The sequence below is a fragment of the Chelonoidis abingdonii genome, chromosome 10, assembly GCF_003597395.2.
Source record: "Chelonoidis abingdonii isolate Lonesome George chromosome 10, CheloAbing_2.0, whole genome shotgun sequence".
Classification (NCBI taxonomy): Eukaryota; Metazoa; Chordata; order Testudines; family Testudinidae; genus Chelonoidis; species Chelonoidis abingdonii.
In genome coordinates this window covers 43,000,875-43,019,923 of record NC_133778.1, presented here as the reverse complement: position 1 = coordinate 43,019,923, position 19,049 = coordinate 43,000,875, and the positions used below count along the sequence as shown (strand labels likewise).

The window sequence follows — 19,049 nt, the reverse complement described above, 5'->3', positions numbered from 1 at the left end:
CATAAGGAATAGCCCCAGACATGTACAAATATATAAATGCAACAAAATGCACATTGCAATTAATAAAAGCCAAAAACGTTACCATGGGTTAAATATACCTTACTCCTCACAGCTAAACTCCAGGATATATTTTCTGTTAGCATCAGCTCTTATGTTGCCTAAATATTACAGCCAAAGATGTAAATTCCTCAACCAACTCCAGCAAGACTAGAACAAATATATTCAGACTGATCACAAATCATCATATGGCTATAGTGAAATTTTGCATTGTTTGGTATGAACAAATGCCTGTGGTTGAATATACTGTAATGATTTTAATTGCAATAAAATTAATTACTCCCTCAAAAGATCGAAACCATGATTATGTTGAAAACGGAATATTTTGATATTAACAGGCAGGGGGGAGATGGGGAAGAATGAACAAGGCTTTTAGCTCATCTGCGTGAACACAAGCTTGTTTTAGACTCTACAGAGCAATCTTTTGGATGATAGTAACAATGAATATAGAAGATCTCAGAGATTCAGATGTTTGTTGGTCTTGTAAATCCAACAAAGGAACATTGTCACACATGCCATATGAATGTCTGAAAAGGTAATTTAGAATCATAGTGATTATACAGTGCTAAATTGTATTTAAATAGCTTTCATCCATGGCTCTGAATTCATATATTTTCATATTTTTAAAGTGCTAGGTAGAAAAAAAAATGTATCCAACATCATGTCGTATGAAAGGAGACTCAAAAGAGCTTGGCTTGTTTAGCCTAACCAAAAGAAGGCTGAGGGGAAATATGATTGCTCTCTATAAATATATCAGAGGGATAAATACCACGGAGGGAGAGGAATTAAAGCTCAGTACCAATGTGGACACAAGAACAAATGGATATAAACTGGCCATCAGGAAATTGAGCGTTGAAATTAGATGAAGGTTTATAACCATCAGAGGAGTGAAGGTCTGGAACAGCCTTCCAAGGGGAGCACTGGGGACAAAAGACATATCTGGCTTCAAGACTAAGCTTTATAAGTTTATGGAGGGGATGGCATGATGGGATAGCCTAATTTTGGCAACTGATCTTTGACTATTAGCGGTAAATATGCCCAATGGCCTGTGATGGGATGTTAGATGGGATGGGATCTGAGTTCCTACAGAGAATTCTTTCCTGGGTGTCTGGCTGGTGAGTCTTGCCCACATGCTCAGGGTTTAGCTGAGTGCAATATTTGGGATCAGGAAGGAATTTTCCTCCAGGGCACATTGGCAGAGGCCCTGGGGGGGTTTCGCCTTCCTCTGCAGCATGGGTCACTTGCTGGAGGATTCTCTGCATCTTGAAGTCTTTAAAACCATGATCTGAGGACTTCAATAGCTCAGACAAAGGTTAGGGGTTTATTACAGGAGTGGATGGGTGAGATTCTGTGGCCTGTGCTGTGCAGGAGGTCAGACTAGACAATCATAATGGTCCCATCTGAACTTAAAGTCTATGAGGGTACAAACTTTTGTCACTTTGTTTCTTTAATTCTTTTGAGGGACTTCATGTTTATGGATGACAAAGCTGTGCAATGTCTGATGGACCATCTTACAGTGTTAGCACTGAAATCAACCATAAACTGGAAAGCTGTCTGTCAGATCATTCTCTGCTTGACTGAATATGATGTGCTATTAAAAAAGGAAAAGGTTGCTGCACGGAGAGAAGTGGAGGTTGTTTGGGATATTTTATTAACCACCTTTCATTCAAATCAAAAACAAATTCAAGCAGTGGTGGGGTATTATTATTCACTTTATAGCCCTCAAAAGCATGCTGTGGAATTCTTAATGGAGAAACACGGGGTGAAAACCTGACCTTGTTGAAGTCAATACACAAACGCTCATTGACTTCTGTTGGGTCCAGGATTTCATCAATGGATTTGCATTAACTATTCTAATGGGATTTTTTTTGTTCTGTTTCTATAGCTACGTAATAGACAATAAATGTTCTGTTGGAACCCAATCATTTGACTATCATATAGGGACTCTTTACTCAAAAGAGAAATCATGTTGAAGTCAGTGGGTTGTAGTCAGGTCCAACACATCTGTCCCCAAAACTTTCCTCTTCCTGTGGAGTTTGGTTGCTGAAGCTAACGAGGAATGTTTAAGGTGCTGTATTTGTTCCAGCTCTAGTAACTCTAATCATGTGTCCACATTTATGCCTTTATTTTAAAATGAACTAAATACATAAAGTCACATATGATTGAAGTTAATAAAAAAGTGGTTGTGAATGTTTTTAGTTTCACCAATAAAACATGTCTATATATTGCCAACCATTGTAATGACTTACATTGTCAAGAATACAGTTTTCAGATCACCCAAAGAACTTTACAAACACAACATCCTTGAAAAGTTGTCATATCCATTTACCAGTCTAGGTATAAAAATCTATTCTTCTGTCTTAATAGAATAGTCTAAAAAAGTTACTTTCCCTATTAGTATATAATTTTGCAAGGTTTTTATACAGAGATATACAAGGTCATGGCAAAGATCGCTACACCAGTGCTGAAATGAAGTGATTTCAGGAGGGCGGGAGGGGGAAGGCATCAGCCTTGTAACACTGTAGCAGATATTGTGCAACAATTTAGGATGGAAAGTGAAGAATGCCCTATCCAAACTCAATCAGAGGGACACTTAGGAAGCAAAACATAATTGCCCACACTGGAATTTTGTCAGGGCATCAGAGCTAACTCACCTCTGCTTTTGTAAGAGCTATCACATGCTATTTTGTAACTACTTTGTTTTACATTTCATTTATTGTTGTAGTGTATAGTTTGTCCTATGCGGCCAATAGACAATACAGGACATTTACAGAATATTCCTGTTTCTTTGTCAAAACTATTCAGCAGCTTGTGTCATAACGCCCAACATAACAAAGATTAAAGAAGAATTTTCAGCATTTTCAGGTCATTCAAATGTTTTCATTGTCTTGTGAATGATAGCGATTTATGGATCCAGAGAAACTTTTCAGGTGCTAATCTTGTAAAACTACCCCCTGTATAACCTCTCCTTTCTGTTATATAATAGTACAGGTATCGGATTTAACATCAAAACACATCATCCTTAATATCTAAAGGCAGTTGAAAGCACATGTAGGACTTTTCCAAATTCCTGTACAGAGGAACTCAGAGCTCTCTCAAGCTTTTTAAATTCTGAAGATGCAGATATCTTGCTTAGACCCATATTCCAATTTTAGCTCTAATTTTTTCAGCTCCCACAAAATGTTTTGCAGCTGGGATACAAGATCGTTGTGCCTATTAATCCACTGAAAGCAATTTAAAAAACACAGATGCTTCCCATCCACACCCCTAGGCCACAGCAGTACCCCAGCTCTTGTTAACATTTCATTTCAGATGACAATGAAGTTGGCTCTCAGAAAAACAGCTAAGACTAGACATTATCTCACGATTCCTTTAAATCCCTTTAACTCTGGAGAAGCTATACCTCATTTATTCTCCAGAAAATTAGCAAGTAGAGATAAACCTATGTGCTCTATTAAGTAACTACAATGTTTTGAGCAAGTACATCAGGAAAGGCAGAATGGAACCATTTAGCCACAGGCATAGTAATTGAGACTAAAAATAAAAGCACTCTCTATTTAATAAACCTTTCCATATATTAGCAGAGTACCTATCTAGTGAATTACACTTTTCTCTTATAACAACAGGAAAGAACCAAACAACTCAGTCCTTGAAGACCTTTACTGTTACAGGTCTTTGGCAGGTGGAAAGGATGCAGAAACCTTTTATTCATAAAATGTGCATGTTAAAAAAAAAAAAAGAGGGATAGAGGAGAGAAATGAATATGGGAGACGTTGAATAAAAATGCTTTAACTGTTTCCCCCCATAAACACGTCAATCTGCCATAATGGTTTTCTCTACTCACAGTCTCTCATATTTATGTTTGTAGATTGGATGCCAAGACACTATGTGGACTTGCTTCCTGAGAAGCACATTATTGCCTCTCATTTGGGTCGTGCAGCAAAAACTAAATCTTCTTGCTCATGGTCATAACTCTTTATGGATAACTTCCTTTAATATCTCGGCTGCTCCATGCAGCACTGCCTATGAAGATTATGAAGTTCTTTGCTTCTCAGCTACTGAGTTTGATTCAGCGCCTCAGATTACTTTCACTATGCAAACAGTTTGACAAGCAGCCGTCTAACAATCATAAAGCAGCCATAAAACCACAGTTTTATGTGCACTGTAATGTTGGGTTTATTCACAGTGACAAAATGAATTACTAACATGTCACAATGCTCAGCTATTAAGTCTGGATATTTAATCAATTGGACCATCGTGTAATAAAATGCAAATAAAAGAGGGAGAGATTTTGCTGGTGGGGATTTCTGCTGGTGTGAGCAAATCTAGTTGCTCTGTCAGTTCATTAGCAGAAGGGAGATCAGAGATGTTGACTCCTATTCATCTGCCAACTTGATGAGGGAATAGTAAGAACATGGGGGAAGAACTGCTGGGAAGGGGCACAAAAAAGAGAGATGGAAGCCAACGTTACTTGGCCTAAGGTTAAATATATTGAAGATTTCACGTCTCGAGAGTTAACAGGATGAACATTCCATCCTGCCCCGTACACCCTGCTTGTATTTTCTTAACTGAACATCAGCTAACAACTGCTCAACAGACATTGTTGCAGGTCAGTTTAGTGCTGAGCTGGGTTACATGCTTATTCTTTTACAGCAGTGGGCAGACACACAATTTGTTTTCCCATTTATCGGCTTCAACCTCTGGCCAAAATGAAGAGCTGCTTTCAACACACCAGAAATAAAAGTGTACTGAAAAGGCTGATTCCACAGATATTGAAATTAATTAATAACTTCTACAAGTGCAAAACTGTAAGCAATGGCATATAATCATTGCTGCAAAAATACTAGAGATTCTCCATCCCTTACTAGACACCAGACCATTGTCTGATCAACTCCTGCAAAATAAATAGCACCCATGATTACTCTGAGGCCACACACCATCCCAGTGTGAAGTGCATCCATGGTTTGGTTATTTCTCATGCAAAATTGCTCATGTAACAGTCACTGGTTTTCTTTTCCTCTCCATATTTAGTTGAAGTATCTGAATGCAGTATTTAAAAGGGCCTTCACTCTGGAATGCCATTGTACTTTTTGTTTATATTCCTACACAGAAGCCGCACTCTGGTCTGTATGTTAAGATATGGGGTTTTGTTTGTTTGTTTGCCAACTCTGAGAATCAAATCTTTGTCTATACTGATAGTTTGGTGGCATAATCTACCTCATGAGAATAATATTTACTAAATTTAAAGCTGAAGCTGTTAATCCCCCCGCCCCCCGAGTTACTTTCCATCTAAATTCATTTGGTGGTTGTGGGTTCTATTTTACATACAGTGCTTTGGTACTTGCAAAAAGCACTTCAATGCAACTGTAATAAAGCAAAGAAACTATTTCCTGTAGTGACGACCAGCTCTTCCTTTGTATCTAGGAAAACCTTTAAAGTGTTTTCATGCTTCTACAGCATATCACTAATAAGCAGCACTATAAAAGGCACACCCTTATAGGGTATTGTTGACTACTTCATCAATAGATTGTGTTCTCTCTATCTAGGTACTTGTATACCCCCAAATACTGTGGTGCCTGAGCACTTTTGGATTCCCAGCCTTTTTCCTGGCTTCTTTAGTGCAGCATAGAATTTCTAATCTCGATTTCTCATGTAGCCTTGGGCAAGCAGCAAGCCTCCCTGAACATCACTTTTCTGTAAAGTGAAAGTTACCCACCTATTTTCACAGGAGAGTTAGTTAATAATTGTACAGTGCTTTAAAAATCCAAGATGTTGTATGTGCCAGGAATCATTAAATGCAATCACAGCTCATGCACTTAAATACTTTCCCTCTTGCTTAGTGACTAATGATCTGTTCACAGCATTACAAGCATGTGAAGTGCTTTATCAGCAGCCAGATGGGTTTATAATTTTCCCTTTTAGTTTACTCTTATTTCAATAAAGCCTTTTTCTCCCTAACTGATACTTCTTAATTACATCGCCTGTCAAATTGCACCTTCTCCCCTAATTTGGGCAGGCGAGCAGTTTCCTTATTCTAAACAGTTTGAGAAAATAGTTCCATAGTTCCAGTTCCGCTCTCACCATTGCCTCCTTCACAACTATTGCCTCAACACTTGAGACTTTTACCACTAGATTTGACAAAGCACTGAACAGTGAGCAGTAGGGAACAATCCTCCACTGCAGGCAACGGTACAGGAAAATATAAATAGGGGGGAGAGAAGAGGGTTTCCATTTCTTCTTCTGACTATTATGAACCAGGTTTCCTTTCCAGGTGGCATTTTCAATAAGCCAAGAACACAAGTGTTGGTAATTGCAGGTGATCTTATAAGAGTGTTATTTGCCATATTACAACAGTAATGCACAATACACACAGATCATAGAATATCAGGGTTGGAAGGGACCTCTAGAAGAAGAGGTCAGCTAGTCCATTCCCCAGCTCATAGTAGAACCAATCCTTTGACAGATGTTTACCCCAGGTCCCTAAGTGGGCCCCCTCAAGGACTGAACTCACAACCTGGGTTTAGCAGGCCAATGCTCAAACCACTGGAGCTATCCCTACCCCTCCACCCTCGCAGGAATCTCATTACACAGCTTATTTGTGCAACACTTTTATTTTTCTTTTACCTTTGCAGTCATCTTTGAATAATCGTGTAAACAATAAAATGGAATGAAATTACACTGAGTTTTATGCAATTGGCTCTAGAACACCCCAACAATTATGACAAGGAGTTATAAATAACTTTTTCTTAATAATATATATTTGCCATTTTCAGTACATTAAAGAGCTGCCATTTATCTAGTTTTAGCTAGGAAGTAGTTTAAAATGGTAACATCCAAGGAATATACCTCCTTTAACATATACTCCAAATTTCAGAATCTTTCTAAAGTTTACTAGCTCCATAATAACTATGTCACAGGTTAAGCATAAGGATACTTGGGTCAGAAGTATTTTTTTTTTTAAACAACAAAATGTTACCTTTTAGTCATTGCACAAACCCCTTCCTATTATTTTCACTCCACCTTGGTATTTTGCAGAATTTCAAGTAAAGCTCAGATTCTGTTCAAGTTTTATCACCTTTACAAAATAATTTCTATCGCTTAAGGATAAGCCAAATCAGACATGGGCACAGTAAGCAGTCTAGCTTAATGGCAACATTTTATAATTCTTGCTTGTAGACTCCCCAACAAAGCATAGTTTAGGCCAAACTTGTCTGAAGTCTTTGCTACAGTATATCCCCTTCTAACTCCGACGAATATATACGGTGCTTCTAGAACTGAGACTATTCTAGATTTAAGCAGCCTCAGGCACATTTTCAAAACATCAATGTCTGCAAGGCACCTCCCACACCCTTGACAATCAGATTGTGGATTGGTTTTTAGACACACAAACAAACAAAAGCTTCCTAAACTCATAATTAAATCATTTCAAAAACTAGAAGTTACAAATACTTCCAAGATATACCTGAAACTTTTCTGTTTCAACAGGCGATTAACTGCAAGTAGCACATAATCAGCTCAATCATTTTCTTATAGCTAGGATGTGTAATGCATAATTATATGAAAAATAAAATTCACAGTCAGTTTTAAAACTAGAATTCAAGTTTGGCTAATACATGTTAACTGTTATAAGTATGTTAATTTCTAAATACAACAGAAGAGAGGTGGTATTGTCAATGAGAAGTACATAATTAAAATAATATCACTGAAATTTTATGAAAGCTGAAATAAATTTGATAGAAAATTCCTTTTGTAACCAATAAATACAGCCACCTGAGTGCATTTCCATATGCTTTTCACATAGGGGAAATCCAAATTGATAAGAGACGTTTAGTAGCATTTTGAATGGAAGCAGCAGCGGTGTAGCTGAGGGATTTGCGTCTTCTGACTTTGTGAATTGCTAGAGAATGAAGCAGAACTCAGTGTGGGTGCTTTAATTTTCTTCGCATCTAAGCTGGCCTCCTCACAAACTCACAGTTCTGCTGGGGGTTGAGAGACAGACATCAGCTGACACTTAACTGAGCAAACCCAATCAGTTTCACCTCATCAGGGACCTCAGTGCCATCACAACCAGAAGCCTGGAATAAGAAAACAGACATTCATTATAATGTTTGACAGCCATTCTATAGTTCCCTGTACTGCCACACTAGTAACAAAATGCTTTATTCAGTTTAACAATGAAGGGTCTAGATAGTTAGGACTATCCTCTATCACTGTTCGTCAACTGCACACTTATATCAAGGTACAAAATGTTTAAATCAATACAGCTAATTAAAAAAAGTTGTGAAAAACAAACATTTGTGGCCATACTTCCAGAAAAAAGTTTGCAGTCATCCAAAACTGGCACTTTTAAAAAATACAAAAGCAAATAATTTTTCCAGGAGCCCAAGTCTGCCTTCTAAATGTGTGAGAAACAGGACAGCTATATGCACAGTAGTGATCTGATTTGTATAATACATTCTGCTGCATACACAAAAAATATATGCCAGCAAATTACAATTACTGATTTCAAATCTGTTTTAGAATATTTAGCCAGGAATTTTTAAAATAAGAATAAGTACGTTTTTGGGCAGTCTGTGCTATCATTTGGGAAAGTACTAAGGAATTTCTCCTTTTGACATACTCTACAATCTAGCACTAGCAATCAGAGGTGCTTCTTTATTAGTGTGTTTTGCAGCATGCAAATGGCACAATGTAATAAATGTATTTAAAGTGTAAATGATTTTCACAAATAGCAGAAGTATAGGTCAGATTTTCTAGGAAGAAACTGCTGCTTCAAAACTATGTTTAACAAGTGCAATTGGTTTAGTCTACATATTATAATTGTTCTTTTTAAATACAAAATTGGTGTCTGCAGCTGAATGGTGACTACATTTTCACAGAAGTCCTCATCAAGTTGCTAGAAACTGGATCTCTCTTTGGTACATACATCTGATTATAAGAAATGAAGTAGTTTGATGAATGGTGGCTACTGGTAAATTACACTGACAGACACCTTTTGACTCTACTTGGCACAGCTCCCATGAACTGTTACAACACTTAGTCTCCCCCTATGAAAAATTCTCTTAATCCTTTTAGGTCTTGCTTACAAGTTAGTGTGTATATCTGTAACAGCAAGAAAAGCCACAGGACATGTGTATAAAGTGCATACATTATCACTGGCATTTTTCACCAATGGTTTTTCATCACTGACAAGGAAAACTAATTGGGTGTTTGCAAGAGCCATGCTGAGTTGCTCACTCTTAAAGGCCAGATACAGTAAAAGTATTTCATCAGTTTCTTCTCTACTATTTTTGTTTGGGAGTCCGAAAACAATTTTATTTCTATTACAGAAATGGATGAGGAGGCCTTGTCTTCTCTCTCAGTGCAGGGTACTGAATAGGCCTTAGATATCACTGATACCCTATGTTAAAAGTTTCATATAGCTCCACTGATTTCAGTAGAAAGACTCCCACTGACAATGGGCACTGGACCTTTCGTGGCTAAATGGAGTTTTCACATGATCTACCAATCTCACTCTCACCCTTATCCACTAGTTATGTTACCCTTAATTGAAAGGAATTTTCCAGGAGAAAAGGTAGTCTGTTTTTAAAGCAATCTAGAAGTATTATATATGTTGCCTGTCATATTGACAACTGGAATTAAATTCACTTGGAAAATGCTACCTAACAAAGAACATTTGTGAGAGAACTATCCAAATAGAAGATATTCCCTCAGAAGATGACACACAGGGTCCAATCCAATGCCCAGGGATGTCAACAGGAGATAGAACTGCACATTAGAAAGGGGTAATGCTGAAAAAAATTTAGGTTGACTGGGCATAGAAAATTAGATTTAATTTATATATATTATATTTTACAGTGTCACTTTAAAGATTAGGCAGTTACAAGTTAAAATAAGATTAATTCTAGCTAGTATTGTTGATAAATGCAAAGTAATGCACTTTGGAATATATAATCCCAACTATACATATAAAATGATGGGGTCTTAATTAGCTGTTACCGCTCAAGAAAGATCTTGGAGTCATTTCTGACTAGCACTCTGAAAACATCCACTCAATGTGCAGCAGCGGTCAAAAAGCCTAAACAGAATAGGCTATTGCCACAAATTGCATTTCACACTACATCTTTCATATCATCTATCAACCTCACTCTCACCCTTATGATTAGGGTGTCACAAATTCTGCATTATGACTTAATAGAGAGTTAAACACACACAGGATTTCATCCCTGTTTGGTTTCTAAAAATAACATTTTTAATCATCATCAAATGGGTATGTGAAATTTATTGAAGACATGGAAGTTGCCTGGATCTAAATTCTTAGATATTGTATAGTTAAAGTTTTCTAAAGGAGAAGATAGTTGCTATTTAAGCATAAGTCCAAACATGAATGGAAACAATCTGTAAACAGCCAGAAAGTAACAGACACATAATAATGAGTAATGATAAATAAGGCAAGATTAACTTGCATGCTTTTCAATCACATTTACAAAGTCAGTGGTCAGAGGATGTGTGTTAGACTTCAGCTTCCCAGGAAATATTTACTAGCAAAATGAATTTGAACTTAGTTGTATAGAAACACTGTCAAATGGGGTAAAATCTTGCCTAAAAATTAATGAAAAATAGAGAGTGTGCGGTTGATAACAAAAAGTTCAGTGTTAGGCACTATTTTATTTGGCATCTATTCCACGACCTAGGAGCAGGAGGAATAAGATCACATATGAAATATACTGAAGGATAATACTAAACTGAGAGGTATTAAAAAGTCAGAGGATAGGGAAATAGAAGAGAAACTTAGGAGGTTAGAAATAGCAACTGGAATTAGATTCACTTTTGGAAAATGCTACCTAACAAAGAACATCTGTGGGAGAACTATCCAAATAGAAGATACTCCCTTAGAAGATGACACACTGGGTCCAATCCAATGCCCAGTGATGTCAACAGGAGATAAAACTGCACTTTAGAAAGGGGTAATGCTGAAAAAAATTTAGGTTGACTGGGAATAGAAAATTAGATTTAATTATGATCTGGCACCTCTCCTACCCAAAGAGAAACACCACCATTACAGACCAGGAGAGTGATAAGTGTCAAGTGGATTGTTTTTTGATGAGCTATTAAACTAACTGAATGCTATGTAGCCAGTGTGGCTAAACAACAACAAAGGGGAAAGACAAAAAAAGACTATACTTAGAGGGTAAATGACGTAGAAATAGAAACATAGTTTAGAGTATGGGATTAATGGTATGAAACCAAGCAAAGGGAAGTTTTAAGCCTACGTTAACACTTTTTCCTGAATGGCTGGTTCTATGGAACAGTCTCACAAGGGAAGGGGTGGAAGCCCCATTGATGATATCATTTTAAAATGACAGAGGGAACAATCCCACACTGACAAGTGGATGTTCTAGGTGATTTATTACATCTTCTCTCTACAAATCCAATCTAGACTATAACCCATCATGAAGTAGCTTATTTTATAAAGAAAGCACCTCTCTGGAGGGTCTCTTGTCTAACAGACATTTATTCTATCCTTTTGTAAACAGCACACTCATTCTCAGCTAAGAGCGTTAAAAGCTGAAAGTTAATTGGTAGCAGTAATATTTACATAACTAGTAAGTCAACAGCTTTGGCTATACACATTTTCTACTTAATTTTGGAAAAATGCAAATATAGCACATCAATGCAGGCAATTTTGAAGTAAGTCTTTATTAATATAAATCTAAATTTACATTGCACATCTTGTATCGTTTTGACACTGACTTCAGGCATCTATAGATCTGTATATCTAAGATGATCATTTTAGTCAACTTTTATTAAAAGCAGCAAAATAGCAGTGAGTGAGATAAAACCTGGATTATGCTATGACAACTATTTGCTACATCTTGACTTCATGTTTATTTTGAGTGACCTGAATGCCATTCCCATCACGCTATTTCACAGGCACACCAGAGACTACAGTCATCATTTCCTGGTGTGAGTATGCCATTAAAATATGCCTGTCCATTAGAGCCCATTACTGTGATTTGATGGTTGGAGTTAGCGTTACTTCTTGTTCATTAGGCTTTCACTTGAGCGCCTCTGCAATAGCTCCTAGTCACATTAGACCTTTATATATTCACCTTGTACGATGTGCTCTCTCCCTCCTACAGCTAAGAGTACTTGGCTCCACAGGAAAGCTTTATTAGGAGAGTGTAGCTTTGAATTCACTTTAATTCATGAATATGGTTCAGATACATTGCCAGAGGTCAGTAAAATGATTGTTTGCACCAAGATTCCCAACTTGTTTTACTTAAAGAGCACCAAGAGTGTAATACTGTAGCAGGGGGCCCTTCACTGAGTTCTCCTACACTCAGTGAACAAACCATTGCAGGGACAGAGATCGTATAGTTGTTTCTCTTGTTTTCCCTCCCAGTAGCACGGCCTAGCCACACAGCAACTCGATTTTTAACTAACGACCAGACAGACATCCATACACAACCTGCCTTACAGCCACGATTATATGAATGCATTCTGGGACCTCCTGCAGGGACTTCTCGGTAGTTTTCAGCCACAAAGTATTGCACTGAGGAATGGATTTAGAGGACTGAAATCAATGGCTTTGTCCCAGTGCAGATCAAATCATTCAAGCATTGTACTGGTTCAACTAGACCAAGGTAAAAACTTTGTCCAATTCTTTCCAACAAGCTAGTGCAGGGTTCGGCAAACTTTTTGGCCTGAGGGCCACATCTGGGTATGGAAATTGTGTGGCAGGCCATGAATGCTCACATAATTGGGGTTGGGGCATAGGAGGGAGTGAGGGCTCCAGCTGGGTGTGTGAGCTCTGGGGTGAGGCCAGAAATGAAGAGTTCAGGGAGTGAGATGGGGCTCTGGACTGGGGCAGACGGTGGGGGTGAGGGCTGCAGCTGGGGGTGAAGGGTTTGGGGTGCAGAAGGGTGCTCCAGGCTGGGACCCAGAAGTTTGGAGGGCAAGAGAGGGATCAGGGCTGGGGCAGGGAGGGGGGACATGGTAGGAAGTCATGGGTGCAAGTTCCAGGCAGCACTTACCTCAAGCAGCTCCCAGAAACAAACAACAACAACAACAACAGCAGCAGCAGCAGCAGCAGCATGTCCCCACTCCAGCTCTTACGCAGAGGTGCAGCGTCGGACAGGCAGCTCTGCGGGCTGTCCCGTCCACAAGCGCCACCCCTGCAGGTCCCATTGGCCATGGTTCCTGGCCAACAGGAGCTGCAGGGCCACCGCTTGGGGCAGGAGCAGCGTGCGGAGCACCCTGGCTGCCCCTACATGTAGGAGCCAGAGCGGGGACATGCCGCTACTTCCAGTAGACGTGCGGAGCCATGGCATATGTGGAGCAGGGCAATCCCCTAACCTCCCCCCAACCTCAGTCCCCGGCTGGAGCGCCAGAGTGGGGCAAGCACCTGACCCGACGGGAGCTTGAGGGCCGGATTAAAAGGTCTGACGGGACAGATACAGCCCACAGGCCCTAGTTTGCCTACCCCTGGGCTACTGCCACCAGCAATTGCAAAACACCCAGGACAGTTGTGTGTTCCAATGGAACATATTGTTCAGGCATTACCAGATCATAGCATTCTAAACAGTGGTTTGTTGCAATGCTTTTTCAGCTGAAGAAGAGAGGGCTGCTTTCTATTTTCCTGTTAGTTTGTACACTGTTCAAAAATGTAAATGTTCTGTATAAAAGAAGAGCCAATAACAGATCAGAAGCTAAAAAAAGTTTGCTTCAAAATATTAGTAATTATTTTCTGTGTGTATTGTTTTGTCACCAAGAACCTTTTACTTACCAATTTAAAAGTCAATGTTTTCAAGGCCTGAGGATCATCTACTATCTTCTGTAAATTAGCAGCAACTGTAAAACAAATTGTGAAAAGTAATATACATAGAAAATAGCATTAAATACAGTTCTCTTTCAAGACACTGATTCAGATGGGACTATTAGAGCAAGTCCACTAGCACACATACATTTCTGTTGGGCTAAGAAGAGTGCTGCAGATATTAACAGAGCAGCACGCAAGTCTAGAATCTATTATGTACATTACAGTGTACAATCTTTAATTTCCAGGAAAGTGGAGAGGGGAATGTTTATGGGGGCAATAATACATTTTTCCATTCATCTGGCCTTTTGTTAGCCCACTGTTAGATCTCTCTCTATATGGTAACCGTTGCTGCTGTGTTAGAGTACATATTGAGTGCAATGGCGTATCTACCCTAGAAGATTATAGGCATTCAGAGGGTGTAAAGAAACTGTCTGGCAAATGTGGCCAATTCAAACACTCTGGCAAGTTTTGCTCTTGAAACTAAAGAGAAAAAGAAATATTCAAAAAGCATGTACCAGGTCTGTGCACACCAGGAAAGTACAGACAAAGGAGGGAGGGATAGCTGAGTGGTTTGAGCAGTGGCCTGCTAAACCCAAGATTGTAAGATCAATCCTTGAGGGGGCCACTTAGGGATCTGGGGTGAAAATCAGTACTTGGTCCTGCTAGCGAAGGCAGAGGGCTGGACTCAATGACCCTTCAGGGTCCCTTCCAATTCTATGAGATATAGGTATATCTCCATACATTTTATTAAGTGACATTTTGTGACCTAAAAACTACTAATTTAAATGAATCAGCACAGAAACCAAAATACTGTCACCAATATTTTCAGCCTCATGACAAGAGTTAGAAACTCAATGAGTCAATATGCTACCAATGGGAAAACTATTTCTGCCTTTTTAAAAATAAGAGTGGACAAAGAAAAACAGTAAATCCCTTTTCAATGAAAGTACTTGACTTGTCTATTAATCAATCTATTTAGATGTTAATCTTGGCAGATTCATTTGACTGTTTTCAAGTTCACTGGTTTGTTAAACCTATCCTGCACAAACTTTGAACATTGTAGGATTCTGCACTAGCTAGTTCAGAATGAATCTCTGTCAGCCTCTGTTCAATGCTGTCTTATGAGCGTGAGTACCATTGCTAGGACATCACCATGAGAGAGAGGCTCTGGTCTCAGCAGAGCTGCAGAGTCCATATGCACTCGTCAATGAAGCACAACAAGGGTACTCAAGAATTCTGAATACATTGGACAGATTAGTGCAGCAAAATGGAGAAATGAAGAAATCAAGTGTTTTACTAAAGCAATGTTTTCCTCTACATGTTTCCTTTCTGTTGATTGTATAAAAATATGGAAAGCACACCATGGTTTACTGGTTCGCATGCTGACACTTCTTAAAATCCCTGGTGTCCCTGCCACTAGATATACATCTTAGAAGTACCACACTCAGAACTGACTGAAGAAACAGAAATCTAATTACTATTGGTAGTCACTGTGGTCCAAATTCCACCCTGGGGTAAACGTGCACTGTCATAGTAGAATTTACTATACATCCTAGGGTGGGATTTTGTCCCAGATAAGGAACTAGAGTTGTTTAATTTGGTAACTTATTAAAAAAATGTACACATTTTAGATAATTTAGCTTCCATGTAACCATGCCAAACCTGAAAAAAAATTAGGCTTCATTTCTACCTTAAGGTATGTGCTCACCATTACCATGGTCTTTGGTAGGGGAGGCATGCAGAAACCTGGGACAGAACTTGACCCTCTAGCTAGAAAAGGAATCTAGAAACAATAGAAAGGGCGCGTGAAACTTCAAGGCCAAACACTAACAAATTCTGTAAGGTAAACTGTGAAAATGGCAAGAAGTTTGCTTGTAAAATTGGATTAATTCATTTCCAATTAAAGTGTTTTTCTTATTTAAAATTCCATTGACTTTTTTATTCTACTCATCTACAGCTTTTGTTTTAATCAGACAACTCACATCTCTAAACCACAGTTCAATCTTATTCTAGCCTCTGAAGTCCACATTCTACCCAGTCAAAATATAGTGCACATTTAAAACAAAAGTTAATCAGACCAGTTGTTTGGATTCTTAAGATGAAACCTATGTGCCTAACTTTAAGCATCCAAATGTGAAGATCCTGGTTTAATCTGCTGGTAGGGGTTTGTGGGTGGGGAGGCAATCTAGAAAGTTCCTAGCATGATGTAAAACAACCACATTAACTAATACCACCAGCCAATGATCTGCTGCCGACTGTTTTAGACGTTTAGTACAAATTATATCCCTTCAGAAATATTGGTTCAATTAAGTGACAAAAAGAGAAAGCAGCAGCACATACTCTAGAGATGTGCCTCAGATGGATTAGCAGCAATTAAAGCAGGCTTGTCATTCATTGAGGAAGACAGCTTAAGTGATTTACTGACAGTCTCTTCTACTATGACAGCTATAATTCTATATTTAAGGTGTGACAATGTCATAGAACATAGCTAATATAAAATCATTCCATGTTTTCCTCACAATACCTAGACACAGCAAAGTGGATATAAAATATTGCATTTAAAATTTAACAAGGAATTTTTTTGTCTTTGTGGGTTTAAGTTAAAAATTGTTTAATTTCCTGTTAGTTGTAATTAAGGAAAATGGAAGAGGGAGAAATCCACACCAATCACAGGGCCAGAAGCCAGTGAAAATGAGAAGTTTCTAATGGCATCGTGCAATAAACTTAACTACAGTTGCTGTTAGTGGTCACCCTTACTAGAATTATTGACAGCATCAGGCAATAAATGGAGAAGAGCAGTTCTTGTAAGTGGTACTGCTACCTAGGACTCATCTCTTCATCAATAAAGTATCTACTGATTTAGCACCTTTGTTAGTTGGAAAAACCAGAAGAATGAAGTCGAGAGAAGATTTCACTGACCATCTAAGAAATGTTATGCTCTATCTTTACTTGCTTGGGGGAACTGAGAAGACAAACAAACAAAATAAATTAAACGATCTTCATCCAAAATTGAAGGAGAAGTAATAAAAAAGACACACACCCACAGTATTTCTATTGCAAAAGTCAACGGACGCAAAGTCTATTTTATGTGACTAGTGCTTTGAGGAATCCTATATGAGATAAACAGTACTTCTCTCTTATTTCTTGCAATATTCAAAATTTCCAGAGAGATAGGTGGTGTAGTGGAGAGATTCAGCTATGAGTTAACTTTCTCCAGCTGAGATATTTGAAGACGTGGGGGCAAAGAAAACCGTGTGTGTGTGTGTGTGTGTGTGTGTGTGAGTTGACTCCATCTGTAAGATGGGTTATAAGGCTATTTTACCTCCCTGGGGCGATATGAAGTTTGTGTAAAGTGCTTTAAAATTCTTGGATAAACACTACCTTGCATATACAGATTACATTAGTTTGACTGCAGGCAGTGGTGACTGCCAATCTGAAATTCCTCGTGGAAATTCCTAGCTCTCCCTGCACTCTATGATGCTGGAGGGTCTCAACTTTATTTTGGTTTCTGATATCCTTTAGGTGTTAATTGTCACGTTCCCATAAAGTTAGAGAGTATAAATGTGAATAAGTGATAGAGGGAAGATTAATAAAATTAAGGATAAAAATCTGTGCCAGCAGTATCTGGGAGGGTGGGGGGAAAGAGAGAAGAGTACTTGATGGTATTTCTCAGAATCAAAAATGTTCTCCAAATGTTACCAGCATTTTTTTAGTACACTAGGGTTTATGTTGTTTACACCAGTGAATGAGGTATTTTTTTGTTTTTTAAGATTCTTTTATGTTTCTAAGTGACATATATTTGACTTGGAAACCACAATTCATTCTAGATACCACTGTAAGGCTTTGCTTAGTTACAAATGGCTGAGCCACTCTGTCAACCTGATAAGGTTATTGCAACTCAGTGTTTATGCAAACACAGCATGGACTGCTCTAATTCAGGACAGATGTGCAAAGTTTTTGTTTATTTTTTTTTCTTGTTACCTCTATGAAATTGCATATACTTATTTAGGCTGCAGATACAAGGTTTTCCATACAAGGTTTCAAGCTGATAAATCAGATCTTAGTTTTGTAAAACTGACCAACCATCTAATTCAAGTTACAGACAACACAAACAAACAAAAGTAAATGGCAATTCAATCTCCAGGATTACAAAAAGTTTGCCTAACTGCATTTTCATCAATCTCAAATTTCAGTCCTTTTCTTCTAGTGTCATAGAATCTTGTGGCTGGTTAGTTGAAATTCTCCACGCAGGAGTTTTAACCCTAATGACTTCTGAATAGGGAAATCTCCAGAAAAATAAGAAATTAATGAGATAGTAAATACAGTAATATGAATAATGCTTTTGAACTACAATGCCAAATCAGTCAGCTGAGGCAGATCCGTCTGGCATAAACACAAAGCACAAGACAGAATCCAGAGGTTGGAGACATTACTTTGTGGCCCACTCCAGAAAGTAACATTTTCATGCACCTCTCCATTTTCAGATGGATGGGGAGCCTTTGATTAATCTTCCTGGTTTCCTAACATTTAAAAAGAGATTCACCATTTGGTAACCCTGTCCCTCCCGCCCAAACCTCTCTAGAGTATGGCTGCTGGCACTGAGAAGAGAAATGCTAGGCTAGATTCTGAAATAAGCTTTTTTTTTTTAAACACTGAAAATAACTGTATCCATATACTGTATCATTACATTTTAGCCTAGATAGTTTGGTTAGTGATACCTTCAGCAGCTAACTGGGAGCTAGTTAAATTCTCCCAAATATGTATATATTTCTAGCATGGAGTCCAAAGGAGTAGTACTAATGACAGCTTCATTTTCCAGCCGATTGTTCTGTAGGTAAACTTGTTTGGAGGCAGCAAAACACAGCCTGTACGTAGTGGGACACAATGCCTCCAAGTCTGCTGCGTGCGCTCAGTCTCACCAGATTGGCCTTTTCATTTTGAACCTTATTTCCCTACGTGTAGGCAGTGACTAGCACTTTCATTTGATAAAGCAGATTACTACATGAAATGGCTACTGCCGTGAGGATCTGCTGGCTTCAGAATTCATTCTGCTTCACTTTTTTACTGATATTAGAGAGAAATGGGACTGTTGGGTTGATGGAACACTCTCCAATGGAATAACGAGCTCTTGAAAACTCAACTGCCCAAAGAACTGCATTTAATCTATACA

At 38.5% G+C, this 19,049-nt stretch overlaps 1 protein-coding gene across 1 annotated transcript in view; it reads right to left on the bottom strand.

Moving 5' to 3' along the window:
- Positions 1-6,660: 6,660 nt before the first annotated feature.
- STK39 (serine/threonine kinase 39) overlaps positions 6,661-19,049 on the bottom strand; it is a 177,299-nt gene continuing 164,910 nt past the window's right edge. The window contains 2 exon segments of the mRNA XM_075070137.1: positions 6,661-8,132; positions 13,847-13,911. Of these exon segments, the coding sequence (XP_074926238.1) occupies positions 8,058-8,132; positions 13,847-13,911 (140 nt within the window). The 3' untranslated portion in view covers positions 6,661-8,057.